This window comes from Natrix helvetica (assembly GCF_964273705.1).
Source record: "Natrix helvetica genome assembly, chromosome: Z".
NCBI lineage: Eukaryota > Metazoa > Chordata > Lepidosauria > Squamata > Natricidae > Natrix > Natrix helvetica.
Window position 1 is genome coordinate 130,762,474 of NC_138554.1, and position 25,230 is coordinate 130,787,703.

At 36.7% G+C, this 25,230-nt stretch overlaps 1 protein-coding gene across 2 annotated transcripts in view; it reads left to right on the forward strand.

Annotated features, from left to right (window-relative positions):
- Window positions 1–25,230, forward strand: part of LMBR1 (limb development membrane protein 1) — a 69,847-nt gene that overhangs the window by 31,251 nt on the left and 13,366 nt on the right. For both annotated transcript variants that reach the window (XM_081932331.1, XM_081932330.1), the window contains exons 4-10: window positions 6,158–6,297; window positions 8,484–8,587; window positions 15,972–16,098; window positions 16,636–16,704; window positions 19,530–19,594; window positions 20,096–20,168; window positions 23,240–23,320. In XM_081932331.1, the coding sequence (XP_081788457.1) occupies window positions 6,158–6,297; window positions 8,484–8,587; window positions 15,972–16,098; window positions 16,636–16,704; window positions 19,530–19,594; window positions 20,096–20,168; window positions 23,240–23,320 (659 nt within the window). The remainder of the gene's footprint in view (window positions 1–6,157; window positions 6,298–8,483; window positions 8,588–15,971; window positions 16,099–16,635; window positions 16,705–19,529; window positions 19,595–20,095; window positions 20,169–23,239; window positions 23,321–25,230) is intronic.

Genomic DNA, 25,230 nt, shown 5'->3' on the forward strand with positions numbered 1-25,230 from the left:
ATACAAATGCTATACCCCCCAACCCCCCCGCAAAAATTCACATTCAAATATTATACCAAACACTTTGCCCCCTCCCCTCCCCCCATCTTAAAATAGATTACTCATAACCCCTCTCCTCCCAGCAAACACTATATAAATTTCTCTTAGATTAATAATAACACATTGATCCCATTTTCTAAGCTAATTTAACATCTATAACTCTTAATATAAATTTCTCCTAGCCTAACAATGTTTCAATAGTCCCTGTGCTAGACTTTGAAGCATTATTTTTTGGGCGCAGCAGAGGGCGCTGTTGAGCTAAACCCGGAAGTACGAGCTGGTGGAGCGGAGGCAAGCGTCGTCCCGTCGACCGTACTTCCGGGTTTAGCGCGCGATCCGAGCCACAGTATACTAAATAATGGTAAGAGGCAAAGAGCCTCATTTATTTTGGCCGCATGTTTGTCACCCCTGGTATACAGTATCACAAATATAACATGAGAGCCATAGTTTAAGCTTTTTTCCTGTTTTATAAAAATGAAAGTATTGGTTTAATTGCTTTATGCAAACTTTAGACAGTAAACAAGACGTTATAACTCAAAATTATTTGCAAATTAGTGAAAATAGCTACTTCCTTCCTTGCCATTTCTGACAGCTGTTTGTCATGGTCATTACCTTTCATTGCAAGAACAAGTAGTTTTTCTTTGATAACAATTTCCCTTTCTGAATAAGGTACATGCTTCCTTGCCTATTATGAGAACTAGCTTTTTCCCCTTTTCATGTGACTAATCATTCAAATTTTGTTATTATCCTAAACCCTAAACTTAAAACACATGTGGAAATTTGAAAAAAAATCTACTTTTTATAATCAGTTTTTGATAATAGAATATTTAATAACTGAGGTGTTTTTATTTTCTGAATTCCATTATTCCTTGTTCTGAAACATCTATGAAATGTCTTGATTATCACTACCCTGTGGGTAAACTAGGTGACCAATAAATTTAGTCAATCAATCAATATTTATCATCTATTCCCTTTCAGGTAAGGATTTTATACAGAGCACAGAAAATGAATAAGAGAGAGTAAGCTAAAGAATTAAAGGTATAAAAGAGAAAAGAAAAGATGGTTAAAACAAGTGTCTGTCCAAACTACTGTGTTTCCCCGAAAATAAGACAGAGTCTTATATTTTTTTGACCTACGAAATATGGCCTTGGGCTTATTAGAGGGGGAGGGCTTATTATTTTTCAGGTGCAGGAAGCAGCAAACCCACCAGCCCCACCCTCTCCACCTGCTTGTCTGCGGCCACAATGACCGAAGTTCTCCTTGCATCCTGACCTTCGCCTGCCCTGCTTGCTGGCCGCCGAACCAGCTGACTGCTGCTCTGGCCTCGTGGGGGGAGGCTCTTCCTGGTAGAACGAATGAACACACATACACACACCCTCCCCCTCCAAGGCAGCCACATCCACTAACTTGCTTTCCAGCTCCATTCTCCGCTCCAGGTACAGGACAAGAAAAGTAATCTGTGTGCCTAAGGTAAAAAAAATAGCAGAAAACACCTTCCAAGTTCTCACAAAAAAAAAAAAAGATTTCGCAAAGTTGGAAGTAGTCCCACAAACTACTTTTATTGCCCTGCATATGGCTGTGGAGAATGGCGCAGGAAAGCAGGTTAGTAGAGGGATGTGGCTGCCTTGGGCGGGGTGGGTGGGTTAGGGATCTCTTTCTCTCTCTCACACACACACACCATCCTTTCCTTGGGAGTTCTGCACAGACGCAGAGAAGGCTTCGGAACGAGCATTTGGGGGATGTGCGTCTGCGCTGAGATCCCAAGGAAAGAACAATTGCCAGGAAAAAAGGAGGAGGGTTGCCTCTTATCCTGTTCTGAGTCTGGGCTGAGCTTCAGAACAGGGTAAGAGGAAGGAAAATCCCCCCTCCCCATTTTCAAGCTGTTCACAAAAATGCCTCATTCCGAGCCTTCAATCCTGCAATCCTGGAATATGCTGAAGGCTCGAAATGGAACATTTTTGCAAACTGTTTGAAAACATGGAGGGGGATGTTCCCGTCTCCCCCTCTGTTCTGAAGCTCACATACTGAAAACAGGATAAGAGACAAAATCCTCCCTCCCGCATGCCTTCAATCCTGCAATCCTGGATAATGTGACGGATTGGAATGTGTTTTTCAAACCTCTTGAAAATGGGGAGGGGAGATTTTGTCTCTTATCCTGTTCTCAGTCTGTGCTGACCTTCAGGACAGGGGGAGAGGCAGGAATATCTCCCTCCCCATTTTCAAGCCATTTGCAAAAACGCCCCATTTCGAGCCTTCAATGTAAATATGCAGGTGAGAAGTGACCTCCTGTAGGCATTAAAATCCATACACTTGGGACATCAGAAGAAGCCCTGCGAGGAGACACTGCTGCCGAAGTGCAGGAAATCTGCCCCCGCCCCCTGCAGATCGTCTTTTCAAAGAGGAGTTTCACCAGGACGAAGAGGTGGCTGAAGGTGGCGTTTGCGTCGCCTTCATCCTGGTGATACTCCTCTTTGAAAGGACGATCTGCAGGAGGGGGAGGGAGATTTCCTGCACTTCGGCAGCAGCGTCTCCTCACATGGCTTCTTCCGATGTCCCAGGTGTATTGATTTCCATGCCTTCTTTTCCTGTTCCGTGGACGGAATTGCAAGCTGTGACTGTCACCGTTAGGCAAGGAGGGCATGAGGCATTTGGGTTGTGTTGCTTTGCCTCCAGCTTCTTTTGCAGCTGCAGTTGGCTGCAAAAGCGACTGGAATTTGCTGGAGGTAGAGGCCTGAGCGGCACCCGTGAATCAGCTGTTTTGTGAATGGAGCAGCCCAGCTGATCCGATTAAGGGACCAAGAAGCCCTGAGGTGACCGGGGAAGGGAAGGGCTGCCCCCTGTTCTGGCTAAACCCACCCCTTCATTAGGGCTTATTTTCAGGGGAGGGTTTATGTTTCTGCCTCCTTGAAAATCTGACATGGTCTTAATTTCAGGACATGTCGTATTTTTGGAGAAACACGGTACTCAATACTTCCCTCCATATCTTTCTGTTCTTTCGAACTGTCCTCCCTTCCACCATATGGACAGACTCCTTCAGATATGGTCTTTTGTCCTTCAAACATCTCTTTCACCAGCTCTCTTCAACCATAACTTTCTCAGGCTTCCCCTTCCTCTTCACTCATTGATTCCTCTTTTATGCATTTGTTTTGCAATCTGATCTACATTTGTTCTCTCTATTTGACCACACCACTTCAATGTATTTCTTTTGTCCTGGCCCCTCATTTTTGTATTCACCTCACATTCAGTCAGCACCTAATAATTTCAATCCTTTTTTTCAACTTGTGTTAACACAGATTTAAATACTCAGTTCCCACTGCATTATTCAGTTGATTTTATGTTTCTCCTGAAAAACACAGTTCTCACTTCCATGTAGTTAAAAGGGGTACAATATACAACCATTTTCCCCCAACAAAAAATCATTCTTTGAACCACCAATGCACCACCCACTACTAATCTCCAACCTTTGCATTATCTTAACGTTTGTCCATCTGTCACCCTGTCTTTAATAAACATTCTACCAAGGTACACTAGATTATGTATTTGCTCTGGGTTTTGTCCGTAATAAACCAATGGCAATCCTCAATTCCTCTGAAACCCACTGTAACAGTCAGTTTGATTTTTAATGGAAAACGTACACAGAGCTTTCCAAATTTTGCTTATTGTTACCCTTTTCACCCTTTTGATCATAATTCTGTGAAACACACCATCCCAATCACACATTAAATCAACTCCTTTCTAATTTCTGTGTTTGGTATTGTGCCTTTCCCATTGTATAGGGAAATAGAACAATATTCTTTATCATCTGGCACAATATAGTCTTTACATATATATTAAATGTACACAATCATTCCCATAAGCAAACCCCATTAACAGTTTCTGTACGTGATTTGAATTGCGACCGTATTCTTTTTTAACAATGACATCCAGTATTTTACTGAATACTAACATGGCATTTAATTCAGTTCCATCCCATGAGATATCACTATCATTCCTTTATATCTCTCTAAAATATTCTTTCAAACATTCCCAACTTTAATTTCTTTAAATAAATAAACCGACAAGGGAGCCAGCTCTTCCCAGGTTACAGCAATGTAGATCAAGTTCTTTCCAAGGTGATCAAAGGAGTGGCCAAGTATCTATTAATTCAGGAAGGAAATCCAGAAAACAAATCTAGAATTTAAAACTTTACACAGGCTCTGATTTCTGTATGCAGCTGCAAGCCATTTTTTGTCTATATATTAGTGGTAGGTTCCTACCGGTTCGGACTGGTTTGGCCAAATTGGTAGTGATTTGGCGGCCTGGGTCGCTGGAACCGGTTCGGGGGTATGGTAGGCCATAGGTGCCGCCATATTGTTTTTCAGTTCTGTGCATGTGCAGAATAATTTTAATTGTATTGTGCATGCGCGAGCAGTGCACATTAAGCATGCGTGTGCAGCACACACATGAGCGAACCAGCAGTAGTGCCTGCCGGAACTCACCCCTGCTATATATGACATCTTTCCTGGCTGTAAAAAAGATACACGCATTATCTAACCGTTGTGAGTCTTCTATTGAGTAAGTTCAAAGCTTGAATATGGAACTAAGTCTATGATTTACATCTGGGCCTAGGATGAAGTATGATCTTTGGATTTGCCCACCTCTAACTATTAATGGAAGGAGATCCTTCATCTATACTAGACTAAAGATTGCATTGTGGCTACAAATATTTTGCAACCTGCTAAATGTCAGTTATGATACCAGTGTAGTGCTTCAGTATTAGAGGCAGACCTTGAACCAAATGGAGGCATTTTTCAGCTAACAAGAATAGATTTCTAAGAGTGTAGATTCTCAGATATATGTTTATTGTAGAAAAGTCATGAAGCCATTACTAAATAACTCTCTGGTAACTGTTGTGTATCAAAAGTTTACAGTAAAAAAAAATCAGTGTTCAAAATATTCTATTTTTCTCAAAATATTTTCAAAATGAATTATTAGAAGTGTTTTCAGACTTCTTTGATCAAACAGCTTTCTGATACCTGTTAAAATCTTTTCATTCCTTAAAGAATTGAATCCTTTTTCCTTCTCACACAGAAGCCTAAGCATCCTCGCACATATGAAATGCGGTGCTTGTACCAGAGTCTCCTTAAACATTTTTGAACTGGGCATAACTCTACAAAATACACTTGGATGTTTCTTCCCGCATATAGAAAACAAACCATTATATTTTAACCCTATCAAGCTCTTGGAGCAAAACCGGTAACTTCAAAGCTACATACATTCAGTGCTTTGAGTTCCTGCAATTCTTCTGGATGTCTTTCTAGAAGACAGTTACAATTCCAGAAGAATTTTGTTGCATACAGCTCCCAAAGGTTCACCACCTCTAATACACTACATAAACATGACAAACTAGATAGATAGATAGATAGATAGATAGATAGATAGATAGATAGATGGATGGATGGATGGATGGATGGATGGATGGATGGATGGATGGATGGAGGAAGAGAGAGAGAGAGAGAGAGAGAGAAGATTATTCATATGCCCAGATACTCACATATATTATATGACACAGAGAAACAACACAGTCTAGTTTGGATATTTACATGTACATAGTGAGAAAAACAAATTGAGTTCACCAGAGGGAACAAAGCTGTTACAAAGTGATGAATAAATATCTGAAAAAGATTAGCACCCATTTGCCGACAGAATAAGCTGCTGAGGTCCTTGACTTTTGAGATAATGTGTCTAATTTTGGGGGAATTAATATGCCCAGTTCTGGTCTTCTCCAGTAGAGGGAGTGCTTCCATTAACTCTGGACAGATATTTCTTCCTTGAGCAGGCTTAGTATGTGGAGAACATATATTTTTAAGTACATAATTTAATCCTGTAGGTGAAATATAAATAACTATATGGTGAACCAGCATTTATTAGGCTATCAGCCTCATAGGATTTTATTTTTTAACATAGGTTCAATTATATTTGTAGAAAAAAAATCTTCAATTGATGTAAATTATGCAGCATTTATTCTACTTGAAGCATAGTAGCTTACTCATGCTTTTAAATAAAATATCTGGTTAAACTTCTGTTGGTTTTAAAAGTGCTCCATAGAGACTAAAAATACTGCCTCTCTGTGTTTCAGGCTGTTCTTGAGCACTTTTACTCTTGCAGTTTCAGCGGGTGCCGTGCTCCTCTTACCTTTTTCAATAATCAGCAATGAGATTCTGCTTTCTTTTCCACAAAGTTACTATATCCAGTGGTTGAATGGTTCTCTAATTCATGGTTAGTATAATGTCATGTAATATTACTGTTTTAAAATGTAATATGTTATAGCTTGTGATTGCTTTTAAAGGTTGGATACAGGTAATCCTCAGTTTATAACAAAGTTATAGCGGCACTGAAAAAGTGACTTATGACCTGTCCTCGCATTTATGACCATTGCAGTACCCTCCTACCATGATTAAAATTTGGGCACGTGGCACCAGTATACATTTCTGAGAATTGCAAGGTGGTCTGTGGTCCATTTGATCACCAAATGTGGCTTTCTTGGCTGCCTTACAACATGCAAATCAATGGGGGAAACTAGATTTGATTAATGACAACATGAGTCACTTAACAACTGCAATTATTTGCTTAAGAGCTGTGGCAAAAAAATCATAAAATTGGGGGAAACTCATTTAACAATCATCTTTCTTAATTCTGGTCCCAACTGTCATCGTAAGTTGAGGACTACCTATATATGCTTCTTATCAGATAGGCATGGAAGACGATTGTGAAAATAAAGTAGACTAGAAACACATGGCACCTGGGAAGATGTTTAATAAATGAATGATGTATGGGATCTGATTATTTTAATAGAATTTGGAAGCTGTATCAGGAAATTGTGTGTGAATTTTTTAAATAGCCAATAATATAATCAGCATCTTGAAATACTGAAAATGAACATTATATAAAGTCTGAATACAGGGGTACTTTGGTATTCATTGTTAATTGGTTATGAAATAACTGATACAGCTATTATTCCACTTGGAATTGTTTTCAAAATCTTAAGAATTGTTTAAACCTAATGTACATGAGTTTGAACTTGTAGATTTAAACAAAATCATATTGTAATGATTGTGCCATTTCTATACAATCATTTTGAAACCCAATATATGTGTTGTTTTAAAGTAATTATAAAATGGAAAGACCTCACATCATATATAGGTTCAGCTTTAAATCTCAGTAGACAAAACAAAGGGGGAAAAGGGAGGAGATTAAAAAGCCCTGAAATTCTAAAAATACATTTGCCAAATATTAATGTTACTTTTTCTATTTCATGTGTGTCCAGCAGATGGAGATAGAATATAGTACAAATTGCCCACGGATGTATACCTTTTCATTCCTCAAAGTATTGTAGGCAAGGCTGAGGCTTTATCAGAGCTGGTGAAATGCTTAATTTCACTTTTTCTTAGTAAGAAATATTTTAATCCGATATTGCATCAGACGGAAGCTGGCAAGAATTTTGTGCTTATTGATAAAATGCCAGATACGCTGTAGTTTTCTCATTGGACAGATTTATATTTTTCTCTAATACATTCAACAACCCTTATCTCATTTTTTCCATCGTGTTACACATTCTTTTGATGTTAAATAACTACTTCAGAAGATTGTTATGATGGTTCAAAGATAGGTATGTAAATCTGTGTCAAGTATTTATGAATTTATCAGACATAGTATAATAGTCTGGGGGTGGGGACGGGGTTGGACTAGAAAACCTCCAAGGTCCCTTCCAACTCTGCTATTGTATAAACCAGATTACTCATGCAGGATATTCTCTGAAGGATTTTTTTCATGCATAGTTTTTGCCTAAACTGCTTGTGTCACGGTCTTATTCAGAACTTTAAATGACTCAGTTGTGCTACCAGTAGCAACTTTCAAAGAATCAGGCAATGTTTGGTAGATGATAGAAAGATTAACATTTGCATTTGCCATTCAGTCTGATACATAATATCCTTTAAAAATTATTTGGGAGTATGGGAATGTAAAAGAGGCAACTGTGACTCCTTAAAATAGCTGCATTTGCTTTTAGAAACCTGAAAAGACTTGCACCAATTTTGAAACACCTTGAAACACTCCATGAAGCATACATAGCTCTAATATCTAGAATCTTAAGAGCAGTGAATATGTCAGGTCAGGAGAAATTCTGTGATTCTGCTGCTAACATATTATGAAAGCTAGCAATCACCAAGCACGTCTGGTCAGCATTTGAGAATGCATTTTAATTTGTGGATAAATACTTTACATGGAAAAATACAGCTACAGAACCAGAAAGACCATCTAAAATTACTGTGTTTACATCTTAAAAGATCGTCAAGATCTTGTAAACACAATCGTCATTAAAAGTATTTTTTTTCTGAGATATGTTTAAAATTCTACTGTATTTGAGAAACAATACATTGATATTTTTCTTTTCTTGTTTTGTTTAGGTTTATGGAACCTTGCTTCCCTTTTTTCTAATCTTTGTTTGTTTATATTGATGCCCTTTGCTTTCTTCTTTCTGGAGTCAGAAGGCTTTGCTGGCTTAAAAAAGGTGCGTAGCTGTTATATATTCAGTGAATTGGATATCAGAAATACCATGTGATGGGAGGGAGTACTTGCTGCTTTCTTGGTTGTTTTCTTACAGATGCTTTGTCACAGTATTGGTAACATCATCACCATGTCAACATCTGTGTAGATTCTCAGTCACCCAGGTCATGGTTGTCCCAAAGGTGCTCTTTCAAGAGGCAACTGGACTTTCTTGTTTTTCTTTGAAGGTGTTTCACTTCTCATCCAAGAAGCTTCTTCAGCTCTGACTTGGATGGTGAAAACGGAAGGATTTATATTTCTTGCAGACAACTTGTCATTTGTGTTCTTTTAGAGAGTCACTGAGGCCACTTGGAGGTTTATCTATGTCCTCAGGGTCACCTAAGTAATGCAAATGGGTATGGAGCCTTCTTGGAATTGCTGAAAGGACTTTGTTGTGGCGCTGTGCTTTCTTCAGTATGTTTTCTGCCCTGTGTTTCATCACTATTGAACACAGGCACAGGCTGTTGGGAATGAGACTGTGTTGTTTGCATCTCAAATTGAAGCATCCTGCAGAAAGCACAGCTCCACAACATACTTTCAGCAGTTCCAAGAAGGCTCCACACCCATTTGCATTACTCGGGTGACACAGACACACCTCCAAGTGACCTCTATGACTCTCTAAAAGAATGCCAATGACCAGCTGTCTGCAAGGAATATAAATCCTTCCGTTCCCCACCATCCAGTCAGAGCTAAAGAAGCTCCCTGGATAAGAAGAGAAACATCTTCAAAGAAAAACAAGAAAGCCTCTTGAAAAGCACCTTTGGAATAACCATGTCAATAGACACATTGACATAAACAATAGCTACATACCATGCAAAATAGACAATCAACAAGCTAAAAGGAGATAAAAAAGACCAAAATACCTTCCCATCAGCAATCAGCATCCAGATGAGCATAGATTTAACTCCAAGATTAACATCATAACAACAATCAATATCCCAGTCAAAGAAATGCCAATCAAGCCAACAGTAAACAGCTCAACCAAAGAACTTCCAAGATCTTTCCCATCAACACTGATGTGTGTGTGTGGGGGGGGGGGGGCACCAGAATATGAACTGACACAAACCTCACCCCTAATTGGTACCTATGATACCTAATTTGGGTAATGAAACATCTGCAAGAAAACACCGAAGTTCAGAGAGCACCCAGGAGTCCCCATTTCAACCCTGAGCTACGAATATTTTTCTTTATTGATCTCATATGATCACTGGCAAAGCTTTATTTAAAAAAGGGAAGGATCTTAAAAATCTATGCTAAAGCTACTATGTTTAAGCTAAAGGTAATAGAATTGGACCTTTACAATACAGGTAGTCCTCAATGTATGTCCACAATTGGGACCAGAATTTCTGTTGCTAAGAAAGACAACTGTTAAGTGAGGTGTCAAATTTTATGACCTTTTTGGCATGGTTATTAAGGGAAGCACTGCAATTGTTAAATGAATCACACAGTTGCTAAGTAAATCTGCCTTCTCCTGCTGACTTTGCTTGTGGGAAGCTTGAGTGGGAAGATCCCAAGTGGCTGTCTATATATATATATATAAAACCCTAAGATGCTGCAGCCATCAAAAATACAAAATTTGACCATTGGAATGCTGCATTGTAAATTTAAATACCAGTTGCCATTTACTTTTTTCAGTGACATTATAACTTTAAATGGTTGCTAAATGAATGGTTAAAAGTCAAGGATTTATCTAAGGGTTTTTTTAATGTATAGTAGTAAAAAATGATAATGAAGTAAAAAAACCTCTTTGCTTACATTAGAGTTATGAATAAATTGCAAGTATTTAATTATTTTTAGTATAGTTTCTACTATTGAATAAGTATATGTATCAGTTTGAAAGAGGGGAAACACATGTATAAGTATGGATCATTAAATACTGACAGCACTCAGATTTTAACGGGCATTAACTTGAATAATAAATTCATAATACATTTGTGACTATTACATGTCAGTTTATTCAAAATGCAGTCAGGCTGATTTTGATCCTATTTTCTTTTTTCCAGCATTCATTTAACCTTGTCAATTAGAGTTTCCTGTTCCATTTTGATAATATATATAATAAACCACATGAGCTGATTTATCCCAGTTCATTGCAAATGTACAGTTTGGTGAGATAGTACATTGTTAGCTTCTTACCTTTTTACTCTATTCAAGTAGATAAAAATAATCAAGAAGTCTTATTTTATAATTTCCAAACCAAGATTTCTGATTTAAGTTCCTAATCAGTCTGGTACTCATAAAGCAACAATAAATCTTATCAGCATACATTTATTCTACTGTTTTTGGAATGTTTGATTTTCTGTAGAAGTTTTCAGTTATATCAAGAAATCAAACAATTTGGCAACTAACCTGAAAAAAATCTGGGAGAAATCTAATGTGGACTCAAATTCTCTATACTGTTAGAGCACTAATCATAGGAAAAAGAGCAGGAGATATGAATGGGAGGTCTTCAGATATGTTTTCTTATTTATCCTTTATCCTTGCCAATAGAATTCATTTTTATTCCTTTCATGAAAGGGTTTCTCAAGAACACGAGATCCATGCTGAATATCTTTAAAACACATTTAGTTCACTCTAACATTCTGATAGCCATTATACTAAAGCCCACAAATAGGACATGAATGGAATGCAATTTTTCTAATCACGTTCTCCCAACAACTGGGAGTCAGGCAATTAATAGTACAGGTAATATAAGGAGACTTTGGTAGTAAGTACATGCGCAGCTGTGCAGGTAAGTAGATGCAAATCCCTATATCTGAAGTTGGACTCTAGGGAAAAGTTGGATGCACTAGTTGGTGTACAGGTAGTCCTCGACTTATGACCACCTGTGAGCCCAAAATGTATGTTGCTAAGCAAGACAGTTGTTAAATGAGTTTTGTCTCATTTTATGACCTTTCTTGCCATAGTTACGTGAATCACTGCAGTTGTTAAGTTAGTAACACGGTTGTTAAGTGAATCTTGCCTTCCCCATTGACTTTGCTTGTCAAAAGAGTGCAGAAGGAGATCACATGACTCCGGGACACTGCAACCATCATAAATATAAACCAGTTTCCAAGTATTTGAATTTGACCATGGGGATGCTGCAATGGTTGTAAGTGTGGAAAACGGTCATAAGCCACTTTTTTCTGTGCCATTGTAACTAAACATTCACTAAACAAATGATTGTAAGTTGAGGATTACATGTATTGGCTGACCTGTAGCTCAGGGGTCACCAACTTGTGTGCAGTGGCCCACTAGTGGGCCGTGAAAGGTTTTCAGCTGGCCCACGGAAACAGCTGGTGAGCACGGCCCCTCCCCTCCCCTTCCTTCCCCCACAGTTCACAAAGCCAGAAACGTTGGGGATCTCTGCTGTTTGAGGCATTTCAATCTTGCTTTTCAGTGATGGATTTGTGAGTTTTTAAATGCTATTTAATGGTGTTCATTCATTATAACATAAGATTCTTCTAGTGCCTCATATCAATTCCTTTTGCCAATTTTTAAATAAATTTTTTGAATATAACATCAAGATTCAGATATAGGAATTGGTTACTCATCATGGATAGGTGTAGTGTTTGCTTGAGAAATTAAATTGAATATGGTTCCTTCTAGGATTTTAGTCAAAATATTCTGTTAATTCAAGTTGAATATTTTTGACCTAAGGGGGTTGGGATAACTTGCACTTTTGAAAAAAGAGATTTAATTGTGTCCCCCCACCCCCAACCACTTAGAAAAAAGATATATTGGATACAGTGGTGCCTCAGTACTCAACTCATCGTTAATTGGTTCCGGGAGGTGCAGTGAGTACCAAAAATAATGAGTACCAATTTTTCCCCCCATAAGGAGTAATGTAGTGAGTCACAAGGCAGCCAACACTGACAAATATCGATACATTGAGTACCAAACAAACAATGACTACCGGACAAACTTTTCACCTCAAAATATGTACAACTTTGATGAATTTGAAAGCAGTTGAGTACCATGGTACCACTGTAGTTCTATTTGACCAATTGTGTCTACCGTGTAAAAAGACAATTGGTGGTGTGGGGCTTTGAAGCAAAAGGTTCTTTCCTAAGCAGAAAGTATCTTCTGTAGATGGAAGAGTTTTTATCGCTTATACTAGGTTATTTGGCAAAAAGAAGAAGAAGTTGAAGCAGATTTCTTCTGCCTATACAAATGGAAGCATAAGAATTCTAAATAAATCTAAGAGTTGTATGATGGGAAGACTTGGGAAATTCTTATGAAAGTAATTTTAGAACTGTGTTGTGTCATGCATCCAGATATCTCAGGGTTTGCTACCCAGTGCAGAAAATCTGTGGATTGAGAGCTTAACCAAGAACATCAAAAGAGAATGTTTGATAGCAATTTTTAAAATTAAATCCCGTTTCCCTGAAAATAAGACCTCCACGGATAATAAGCCCAATCGGGCTTTTGAGCACATGTGTTAAAATAATCCTTCCCCCGAAAATAAGCCCTCCCCAAATATATTGCAACACAGCAGCAGCCATGAGGTGACCATGCTCGCCTCCTCCTGTATCTCAAAAAAAATAAGGCTGCCTTGAAAATAAGGTCAAGTGCTTATTTTGGGGGTCAAAAGAAACACAGAGAAACATGGTAAGTAGGCCAAATGGAAGTGAAGAGGCCAATCTATGAAGCTGAGCAAAATAACAGCGCAATGAAAGAGGAACATATATTGTTTTGATATACTTCTATCTTGTTTCACAGTTTCAAATTGTTCTGGTTTATGTTCCTTTTGGCAAACGTACATAAAAGTAACTGTACTGTATTTTATGACCAGATGGCTTTGTCCCCTTTTCTAGCTAATGTGGATCAGGCCTTCTGTATTAAAGAGATAGAAAGACAAGTAGGAAGTCAAAAGAAATATGTCTTAATGACGTTTCATTGCATTCCTTCGTTAGCGTTGCTTATTGTCTATGGAGATTTTTAGTCATCCAGGTCATGGTTATCCCAAAGGTGCTTTTTTAAAAGGCAACTGGACTTTGTTTTTCTTCGAAGACATTTTGCTTATCATCCAAAACGCTTCTCTAGTTCTTGGACGAGAAGCAAAACATCTTCAGGGAAAGACAGAGTCCAGTTGCGTTTTGAAAAACCACTTTTGGGATTAGGATTGCTTGTTTTTTGCTATTGACGATCCATAAATTGCTGGAAATAAAGGATTAAGGAAGCGCTGCTTAGTGTTAATGGCACAGAGATGTTCTTGATAGAGCACTGTGAATGATAGGAAATCAGATATTGAAGAAACAAAAAGGAAGAATCCTGCTTGGAGTTTTTAAAAGAAATTTAGCTTGCATAATATTTTGATCTTAATATTTGTTACAAAAAGATACAGCAGTATTTCACCAGGTGCTGCATCTCAACTAAGCCTATCACTGGTATATTTTCTACATTGAATTCTCAGGATATTTTTTGTTTAAAAATAGCAATAGCACTTAGACTTATATACCACTTAACACTGCTTTTCAGCCCTCTCTAAGGGCTGCAGTTACAGAGTCAGCATATTGCCCTCAACAATCCGGGTCCCCATTTTACCCACCATGGAAGGATGAGTCAGCCTTGAAACTGGATGGCCTTATGTTTTAATATGGAAGTGACAGACTGTTGTTGAACAGATACATTTATGAAAGCACGGGGTATAAAATTAAGGTAGCATTTTAACAAGCCTGGTGGCAAGGCTACTTCACAATATGCAAAAATACATTTTAAAACCTGCTACCAGGTTTCCTGGAAAATAAGACCCTGTCTTATTCTTTTTTCCCCCTCCAGAAGAGACATCAGGTCCTATTTTGGGAGCATGACTTCCAGTGCCTCATTTTGCTGCAGCTGCCAGCCCACTTCTTCTGCAGCTGCTTGCCGCCGCTCATGCGCAGCACCCCCTGGACTCTGTTTCGCCATCAGAGGCCTCTACAGCTGAGAAATTAGATCTGGATTGACGGGCATGGTGCCCCCTGCCTTTGTTTCACCATCAGAAGCCTTTGGAAAGGCCTCTGATGGTGAAATGGAGGTCGGGGAGTGCCATGTGCAAGCAGCAGCAAGCGTCCACACAAGAGGTGGGCTGGCAAGGTGAGACAGGTGTTGGGGTGTGGGAAGCCTGGCTGCAACTGTCCTAAGGTAAGGGGGTGTGGGGCACGTAGGGCAGCTCCACACCCCACCCCCACCCTAGCTTGATTGTTACCTGTGCACCTCACCCCACTTCGTGCAATCAGGTGCAACAGAGTGGGACTGTGCCTTAACTAGAGCTTATTTTTGGGTGGGGTAGGGCTTTTGTTGGGCACGTGTAAAATCAAGCTAGATTTTATTTTTGGAATAAGCCTTATTTTGGGGGCAAAACTCATTTAACAAATGTTGCACTTAGTAACATAAATTTGAACCATGGTAGCGGAGTGGTTAGAATGCAGTTTTGTAGGCTACTTCTGTTGACTGCCGGCTGACTGCAATTTGGCAGTTCAAATCTCACCAGGCTCAAGGTTGACTTAGCTTTCCATCCTTCCAAGGTTGGTAAAATTTGGACCCAGATTGTTGGGGGGGGGGGAGGCATATGCTGACTCTGTAAAACCGCTTAGAGAAGGCTAAAAAAGCACTGTGAAGCGGTATATAAGTCTAACTGTTATTGCTATTTCTATAAATTTGGGCTCAATGATAGTCATAACTTGAGGACCTCCTGTACTTAACAAGTCGATTTGGAGCCCTTCTGTTAGCATTTTGGCACCATAAACTTTGGACTGGGAGTTCTGATGTGAGTTGGTTGTCTTTTGCTCTATAACAACACATCTCTTCAACTAATCAGAACTAGGAGCAGTGTTACATTATTTATGGCATCGTTTATGTACCTGTGCTAAGTACATTACTTACTATACAAGTGGGAATAGAAGTTGAAGTTATTTGGGTGATTCTTCTATATATATAAAAAACTTGTTTTCTGGATTTCGTAATGGCTTTTTTGCTTGATACTATTATATGGAGCAGATAACTTTTGTAAGCATTGTTGTAAGAAAATTTGTAACTGAAGTTGTCATAGTGTACATATTAATTCTCAGAGTAATTTGCTATTATAGGAAAAAAATTATTATTATTATTTGTTTGAAATTCAAAGTATTGCTTGCTGATATAGTTGTCAAATTGAATGTCTTAATGAAAAAAAGGCCGTAGGGAAACTAATATGATTAACTTCAATGGAAATAAATAAAAATAGTACAGATGATACTTATTAAGGATTGCAACATATTTTTTTCTCCAAGGTATTTCAATTGTAGTTTAGTTTCTCAAAAATGCACATTGAAAGTGAGTATCAATATATCATATGTCTATGTTTGTGTCTATTTCTTGTTTACTATGTGCATTTTTTAAAAAAACAGGGAATCAAAGCACGTATTTTGGAAACTCTTGTTATGCTCATTCTTCTTGCGTTGCTTATTCTTGGAATTGTATGGGTAGCTTCAGCTCTCATAGACAATGATGCTGCAAGTATGGAGTCCTTATATGGTAAGAAAATATTTTCTGTGTTCTGCTTTTCTAAAGAAAGGTAACTGAGTGGCCATTAGACAAAACAAAACTTTTTTTATAGGCTAACTTAAATTCTAAGCTTTTTAAATATTGTTATTTCTTTCTATCTTATGTTTCACTTGGGATTGGATTTGAGCTAATTGCTACATGGGATACAGTGACTATTTATTTGTTTCTTAATCTCAGAACCAAAAATATCATAAATTGAAAAAATGTAGGGAATGCTAATGAAAAGTTGTAATCCAGTTGAGAGCAAGAGAAAATGTTTTGGTTTTGGCCAGAAGTTGAGATTGGATCTTCTGGATGATATGTGTTTCTCAGAGAGATTTGTTTTTTTATTTTATAAAAGAAATCATTTGAAGTGATAGTGATTGTCTTCAATCAACTATATTTTTATTAACAAGAATGTTGTTGCATATTTGAGGCTGGTAATAGAATAGACTAACACATTCTTTTTAATACTTTTATGTATATTGGATGAAATAATGTACTAAATAAAGTATTTTTTCATTTCAGATCTTTGGGAATTCTACCTCCCTTATTTATATTCCTGTATATCTTTGATGGGGTGTTTACTACTTCTTCGTAAGTTTTTCATACATATATTAGAAATAATATTTAGTAAGACTTTTTGGCCTTCCAATGCAGGTGTCAGACACTTGCTGTTTTCTGTGTGAATATACTTTATTCAGCCTTAGTGCCCTGCAAAGCATTTGAAAGAGGCACTTTTTAACAATTAGCACAGTGAAAACATATCTCTGCAACTTGCTGAAAAAACTTTGTCCTTTGGTAGAATTAACTGGTTTGAAGACATCTCCTAGTTATTTGTACGTCTGTTTGTGTGCACAGCCATTTTGTTGGTGGTTGTATGTACAAGTTGGCCAAGGTGCAAATACATGTGGATTGCCAGGGGAAACTTTTGAGACAGTTAAAAAGGTCTTCTAAGGATGCAGTTGTTTTAAAATTTCAAAGTGAGATTCTTCGCAGGAACTGCCGTGCTTCTAAGTATTTGGCCTAGTCTGTAAAACCTGGGTTTTCTAAAATGTGTTGCTTTAGCTGTCACTGATAAAAATACTTATATTCTTTTTAAATAGTTAACTCATTACTTCCAGGGTTTCAAAAATCCCTTGGAACATAATGGTGTGAAGCAGCTAATAATTCACCTAGCTTCGTATGATTCATGGTGAGTTTAAACACTCATATCCTTCCTTCAGGCCGTAATGATAAACTTGGTACCTAACAATCAATCATAAAATAAATTACACACACGTCAGGGTTCCGATGGATGCCACACCACAGTAAAGTTACTTAAAAAAAACTAAATGAAGCCGTAAATAAATAAGTAATAAATAAATCAAGTAAGAAGGAGGAGTAATATTTAAAATTTGGTTCAGCCCAAATGTATGTTGGACTAGTAATAATGAAATCTTAAACAATAAAGAAAGCAATGTAAATCACCAGACAATATAGTCTCCAGCTGAAGGCCTCTAGTAAAGTGAAGCCTAACATTTCACTGGGTCATTGATTCCCAATTTTGAACCACTCTTAACCATTCTTATATATTATAGAAATTATTTGGAATGTCTCTTCCTGTAGTTTAAATCTATTATTCTGTCTTTTGGATCAAGAAAGAATAGATTTTAAACCTCTGTAGCAGTGTTTCGTAAAATGTAGCCTGAGGTCTCCACAACCACCTCAGAATCCTACAAAATCAAATTTATTTGCCATATATTGAATATATTTGCAAAGATATAAAACAATGTCTCTTTTCATATTTTATTTGTTAAAAAACATGTAGGGTTTTTTTTATCGTTAATATCTATTTAATCTTGTTATTTTTACATGATTCAACATATTTCTGTGAATGAATCAAATTTAAAATTTAAAATGATACATCTCAATAAATATAATACATATAAACAAAAGCTCTTTGGGGGTTCTCCATAGGTTTTAAAAGTAGGAAATAGTCATGATAAGAAAAGATTTAAGAAGCACCGTAGCATAATTTTAGGTTTTATGAAACAATTTATCCCTTCTCTCATTCCCCTCTTCTAAAGCCTAACCATTCTTGTCTCTTTCCAGTTTTTTAGTCATGTGTGTATTAAGCATTAGACACCAAAATGTAACATTATAATACTTACATCAGTGTATAATACCTAGGTCAGAATAGAGAAATTCTGACAATACCAAAACTATGAAAAGCATAAAATAGGAAATATAGAATGTAAGATAGTAGAAACATTAAATGATTTTAGTTTACAACAGTGAGTACATAGAAATATGGGAATTGTCTCTTGTAAGTTATCAACTCCAGGTGGATTTCACACACTATATCACAATAACAGTAACTTCTTATAAATATGGCAGGATTAATAAATGGTCATGTTTGATCTGTGCAAAGTGACATTTTTAGTACAAAGAAAAGAAGAGCACTTTAGATATGTCTGCAAAATGAACTCTGAAGAATTATAGGTTTGATAGAGTGAACTTGCCCAGGTCCATCATCTGGAAAAAATTGAATAAAATAAAATTTAAAAAACCCTTAAAGGGCAAACTTGATGGACAGCTAGGTCTTTTTCTACTGTCAGTTTTATATGTTTCTATATACTTCCAAGTTTTCAAATATGAGATGTTTAAAGTCCAAGATTTTTTATATTACATTTTTGTGGGGTACCTTTTTCTATTTTTATTTTATTCAAATAAAATAAAACTTCAAATACAAAACTTTATTTTTTTTCTTTAAAAAAAGGCAAAAAAAGATAAAAAACAAGATATTTTTAAAAGTACATTAAGAAACACACATACATTATTACCACCACCACCCCAGTTTAATACTGATTAATATATTACAAGAGTATTTTTGTGAACTGCTTTTTAATTAAAAATCCAGGGAACTGACCTGATGTTGCATATCAACCGATCTAACTACTGTTGCAAACATTGTATGGTGAATTTAAAATAGATCCTTCCATGTTCAAGAAGATAAAAAGTTTCAATAAACAAATGAAGTTAATTGTGTCATCAAGCTAAAGATCAACTGAGTTTTCAATACCTTCTTTGGCACTAATTTTTTACATTTGAAAACTGAGATGAATGAATTTATTTGTCCCACCACAGGGGAAACTGCCTTCATCTTATTATTGACTAATATACAATAACAATTTAATCTACCATTTTTTCTTTTTTCTGGAACTATTTTATAGAATATGCTATTAGACAGTTTATTGGTTTGGTAAAAATGTAAATTAGATGTAAAGTGTAAGGCTTAATCCTAATTATAGCTGTGTATTTAATATGCTAACTCAACTTCTTCAAAAAGATCGGAGGTATTTAGCTTTAATTTTTTTTTTTTTTTTGTAATTTTGGACAATGAATCAAAGATGATAGATAATATGTGTGTTTGTCTACAGTTTGTACACCAGTAGGACTTTCCCGTATGTTTACAGTGATGGGACAATTGCTTGTAAAGCCAACAGTAAGTATAGTTAATGTTAAAATTATTATCTAACATATGTCTGTAAGTCCTTTAGGGCAATGGTCTCCAACCTTTTTGGCTCCATGGACCGGCAGTGGCGACATCAACAGTGGAGGGGGGAGTGGATAGTTTTGCATGTGCAACCTAGCTCCTGGGCATGTACAAATTTAAATTTGCATGCTTGCTTATCACTTGTGTGGCCCAGTCTACCCAACACACAGAGTGAAATTGCAGATATTATAGCAAAGTGGTTTTTAAAAAGCACTTAATTTTTTTTTAAAAAAAATCCTTCCTGTTTAGTTGGATTGCTTCAACTTTGAATGAGCCCTGTTTAAACAGGGAAGCTTGACACTTTAGACAAATGAAGATCAATTCACATTGATCTTATATATATATCCAGTTATTTTTTAAAGACTAGTTCTTTTTCTCTCTTATTCATAGTAAATTGTATGCAATCTCCAAATATTTTATCTGATATGTTATCTGTATATCTGAACATAGATTCTTGAAGACTTGGATGAACAGATATATATTATTACTCTAGAAGAAGAAGCTATAATGAGAAGGCTAAGTGGTAAGTATGTTTAATACAGCCTAGCTTTTATACTATTGCATTTAGGTGTGATGGAAGTTATGCTCCAACATTTACAGAGGATGCTAGTTTCCAAAATCCTGAACACCATAAGTTTGGTATCAGTTTGGAGCCAGTTTGTCATGGTGGTGAAATTGCTGGCCTAAAAATTAGGAGAATGTGGATTCTATTCCCACCTTAGCCATGAAAGCACACTTGGTGAGTTTGGGTCTGACTCTCTCTCAGCCCAACTCACCTCACAGGTTTGTTCTTGGGAGGAAAATAGGAGGTGTCTTGGATTATATTGGCCACCTTGAGTTACTTATAAAGTAATAAATGTGGGATAAAAAACCACCAGGTAAATAAATAAATAAATAAGAAAGAATATTCTCCTTTTCAGCATCTGTGTAATGACTGATTGTAGCCCAGGCATATTGTATTATGTCAGTTCTTTTATAATTAAATATTCCAAGCCATTATAAACCAATACAGTAGAAAATGAATAGCAAATTAACACGAGAAACAAAATTATACAGAAATTATAAACACTGGTTATCTTTTATTAGTACTTTTTGGAAGTCTTTGTGGAAAATCATGTGAAGTGTTAATACTACTTTATAAGGCCACACTTGGAATACTGCATTCAGTTTTGGTCGCCACGATGTAGAAAAGATGTGGAGACTCTGGAAAGAGTGCAGAGAAGAGCAACAAAGATGATTAGGGGACTGGAGACTAAAACATATGAAGAACGGTTGCAGGAACTGGGTATGTCTAGTTTAATAGAAGGAAGGACTAGGGGAGACATGATAGCAGTGTTCCACTAACTCAGGGGTTGCCATAAAGAAGAGGGAGTCAAACTATTCTCCAAGGCACCTGAGGACAGAACAAGAAGCAATGGGTGGAAACTAATCAAGGAGAGAAGCAACTTAGAACTGAGGAGAAATTTCCTGACAGAACAATTAATCAGTGGAACAGCTTGCCTCCAGAAGTTGTGAATGCCCCAACACTGGAAGTCTTTAAGAAGATGTTGGATAGCCATTTGTCTGAAACGGTATAGGGTTTCCTGCGTAGGCAGGGGGTTGGACTAGAAGACCTCCAAGGTCTCTTCCAACTCTCCTATTGTATTGTATTGTATTGTATTGTAAAATAAGTGCAATATTGAATCATAACAAATTGTGAAAAGGTTTGCTCTGTAACTTACTTATATGCAGTTAAATCATTCATTTTGAGTAAACTAAAAGCAGAATTCTGCAAATGGAATTTTTTTTCATGCATTTTAACATTTGATCCTTCAATAAAGTTTAAAGTTATTCTGTGGCAACTTTTGGAGGTGCTCTGGAAACCACAGTCCATGCAGAATGATGCCATAGGGTAGAATATCTTTTGTTTATATGTCCTGAGAAGTAAAATAAAGAATTTAAAAAAAATTGTATAAGATCAAACTGAGAACATATCACAGATGTGAAATCATACTTTGGCAGAAACTCAGATTATACTATAAATAAAGGATTGCAGTACCCCCTCCTCTTGAGGAGTAGAAGGAATGTTGGAAGTAATTTTAATAGTTTTCTAGCCAGTAAATTAGAATCCAGTCTAATTCAGTATTGTGTTAATAGGAATCAAACTGCAGAATCCTGAATTACCATTAATTGTATGTTTTAAAATTTTCACTTTTTAACCATAGTATAGGGAATTAGGAAAGTGTGTACTTTTGAACTTCAAATTTCATATAATTTTATTGGCACAGGAAGTTTGAGGAAGAAAAATTATCCCTGCAGTGGTTAGTCTGCATAAATTGTTTTGTTATTAAAGAAATCGGAGAGAAAATGTGTTTCTTCCGTATTGTATTTCAATACCCACGTCATTTGTGCACAAAAAGAATAAAGCTCAAACTTTCTTTATATTAAAAAGGAAAAGTTGCTTTTAGCTATTAGTTTTCCTGAATTCCAGGAGATGGGTGGAGCAGGATCAAAAATTCTTATTTGATCAAAGTTATTAGCTCTGAAGGTATTCTAACCTATGTAAGAAAGATGAAAGGTGTTGTTTTTATTGCACACTAGTAACAGTGTAATTTTGAACTAATTGGAGTTGAACTGCCAATCACCTACAGGGAATGCAAATAGATACTCCTACAATTTCCTTTGAGGTACTGAAATATTATGTTGGGACCGAAGAAAAACAAAATAATACTGTTAAATTGACCTTAAATGAGCTGCTTTGTGGTTTTCTTGGAGAATCCCTTCTAATTTTTCATGACTAGTCTGAACAAGTTCTGTCTACCAGTTTGATTTATTGTCCAGACAATGCAGTCATTAAACTTTTGAGCTTGTTTGAAATAAAGTTGAGAACCCATGTTGCTTTGTATAACTTGCATTCAATAATTTGCTCCGTCTTCCGAGATGTGATTTGATTGCTCTAAAATGTTGCTTCATTCCTTGGAAATTTACCAGGATTTGTTCTATGTTGCTATCATTTTTGGGGTGTGTGGAGGGGTTAGTGGATGTTGTAAAGGTTATAATTTTAAAAAAAGTTAAGATGAATATTAAGAATCTGATGCATTTCCCATATAAGTGGTGAATATGTAAATTTAAGACAGAAGCTCACAGTTGAGCATCCAAATATTTGGATATATAAAAGAATGAATTTAGTTAACATATGAAAAGTGAATTTTGTTTAGGTTGGTTTGAGATTTCAAAGAAGTCTCAAACTATTTTTTGTCAGGATTTTTTAAAGCAAAATTCATTTAATTAAAAAACAACAACACTGGGCCACACTTTCTGGTAGTTTAGAAATGGCTAAACGACTACCAGAGCATGTACCCCAGTTCTTTTTTCTTTTTTTAATTAAATGAATTTTGCTTATTTGTCTATTTTCCCCCACATACCAAAACCACTTCCTTTAACCCATAACTTTGTTTCATCTAAGAAACTGTATTGTAATGGGAGTGAAAACTCATTAGAGCGCAAGATTTATACTTTAGAGGAACATTTTCCTTACCTTAGTCTATTTTTTCTCTTGTAGTTAGCAAAGTGGTTGTGGAATATTTTAATAGAGGTATTTTTGTTTTGGCACAGGAGGATTTTCTGCAGTGGAGTATAATACAAAACAACTTGAGCAGGAGTTGAATAATGTGAAGAGCATGAAAACAAAATTAGGTAATTGCTTCATTGGGGGGGGGGTATCTACTGTGCTTTAGCTTGGAGTAAAACCTCTTTTATTTCTGAAAATATCAGAAAAAGTATTATCTGCTGTTCTTACAAAAAATACTTTAGGCATATATTGTGGGGAAAAAATCCTTTTAGTGTAATACTTAAGACATTCCAGAATGTCAACCCTCCAAGGTGGACCAGATCTAGAAACAGATTCCACAAGAAGACTAGAACTCTGCTATGTTAACAAAGTCTTGCAAATCTTTGTCTCCTCTTGTTATACCTGAGGGAATCAGGGATTTTTTTCCTCTAATGGCCCCTGGATTCCTTCTCCAAGACATTTCCATGGCTCTTTACACCAGTATATTATTCTTATTTTGAGTACTGTTTCCTTATTTATTTATTTTTAAATCAGCATCATTTCTAACAGTAATGAGGAAATGGTAAAGGAATCCCTGCAGATTTCACTCTACTAGTCGTTGCTGACTATAGGGGAGGTAGTGCTCATCTCTGTTTGAAGGCCATTGAGTCAGCTTTCAAAGATATTTCCACAGTCATGTGGTCAGCATGATGTCATGGAGCGCTGTTACCTTTCCACGGAAGTGATGCCTATTTATCTATTTTCATTTGTATGTTTTTGAGCTGCTACATTGGCAGGAGCCGGAGTGAGGAAGGGAGCTGACCCCATTGCATAGTGCTCAGATCTTGAACCTGGGCTGCTGACTTTCCAGCTGACAAGCCCAGTATGTTAACCACTGATGGCTGCCATGCTGTCCATAGTAATGGAACCTGTGTAAAATCAGAGTAAAATTATAGGAAGAGCCATGTCACGGCACATCAAAGAGCTGTTTAAACAGCATTCTGTGTCTCATGTTAGGCTTTAGAAGGCATTGAGACTGCCACAGATATCACAGGAAGGCTTCTTTTTTGGTTGCTTTTCCCCTACAATCTGGAATTTAGAGACATAATGCTTCTGATACTAGTAGTTTCCTACAAGCTTATCTTTCATACATTAGTGTTATTTCCCCATTTTAGACAGTAGCCACCTCATCTTATAATTGGCCCTACCAGGAGACATTCTTAATCGACTTTGTGTTCTATTCATATTTGTACTAAAGTGTTGTGTTTATTTTTACATTTTTACTATTATTAAATTTATTTGGTACCAATCTTGGGGTTCTAGGTAACTTAATTTTTACCTGATTTTGCAAGGAAGAATTCTTATGAAAAGGTATATTAAAAAGTAAATGTTGTTGGGATGTTAGCTTCCTTCATACTGTCTGTGGAGATTCTCAGTTATCCAGGGTCGTGGTTGTCCCAAAGGTGCTTTTTCAAGAGACAATTGGACTTTCTGGTTTTTCTTTGGAGACGTTTAGCTTCTCATCCATTCCATTCCCCACCATCCAGTCAGAGCTGAAGAAGCTTCTTGGATGAAAAGTGAAAACCTCCTCAAAGAAAAGCCAGAAAGTCCACTTGCCTCTTGAAAAAGCACTTTGGGGGTTTTCTTCATACTGTCTTTCTGCTATTACTTACCTCCATTTGTAAATAAAATAATTTAAGTCAGATTAGAAGAAATTCAAGGTATCTTGTCTCTTGCTGAGGTATTCCATTTTTGATTCTAGTCCAGGAGATCAGATCTTTGAAAGATGTTCCATTTAAAGTGCTCACATAAAAAAAAAAGTGAAACCTTATTAGTGGAACTAATAAGAACTTTATTTAAAAAAAGAACCTTACTCAACTTTGGGGAGCAGATTTTTTCAGAATAATTTATTTAAGCTTTACTACAGTGCTTTTGAGGCTTGGCAACTTTAAGACATGTGGCTTTCAATTCCCAGGATTTCCTAGCCAGCATGACTGACTGGAGGATTTGGGAGTTGAAGTCCAGACATCTTAAAGTCACCAAAGTTGAGAAACAC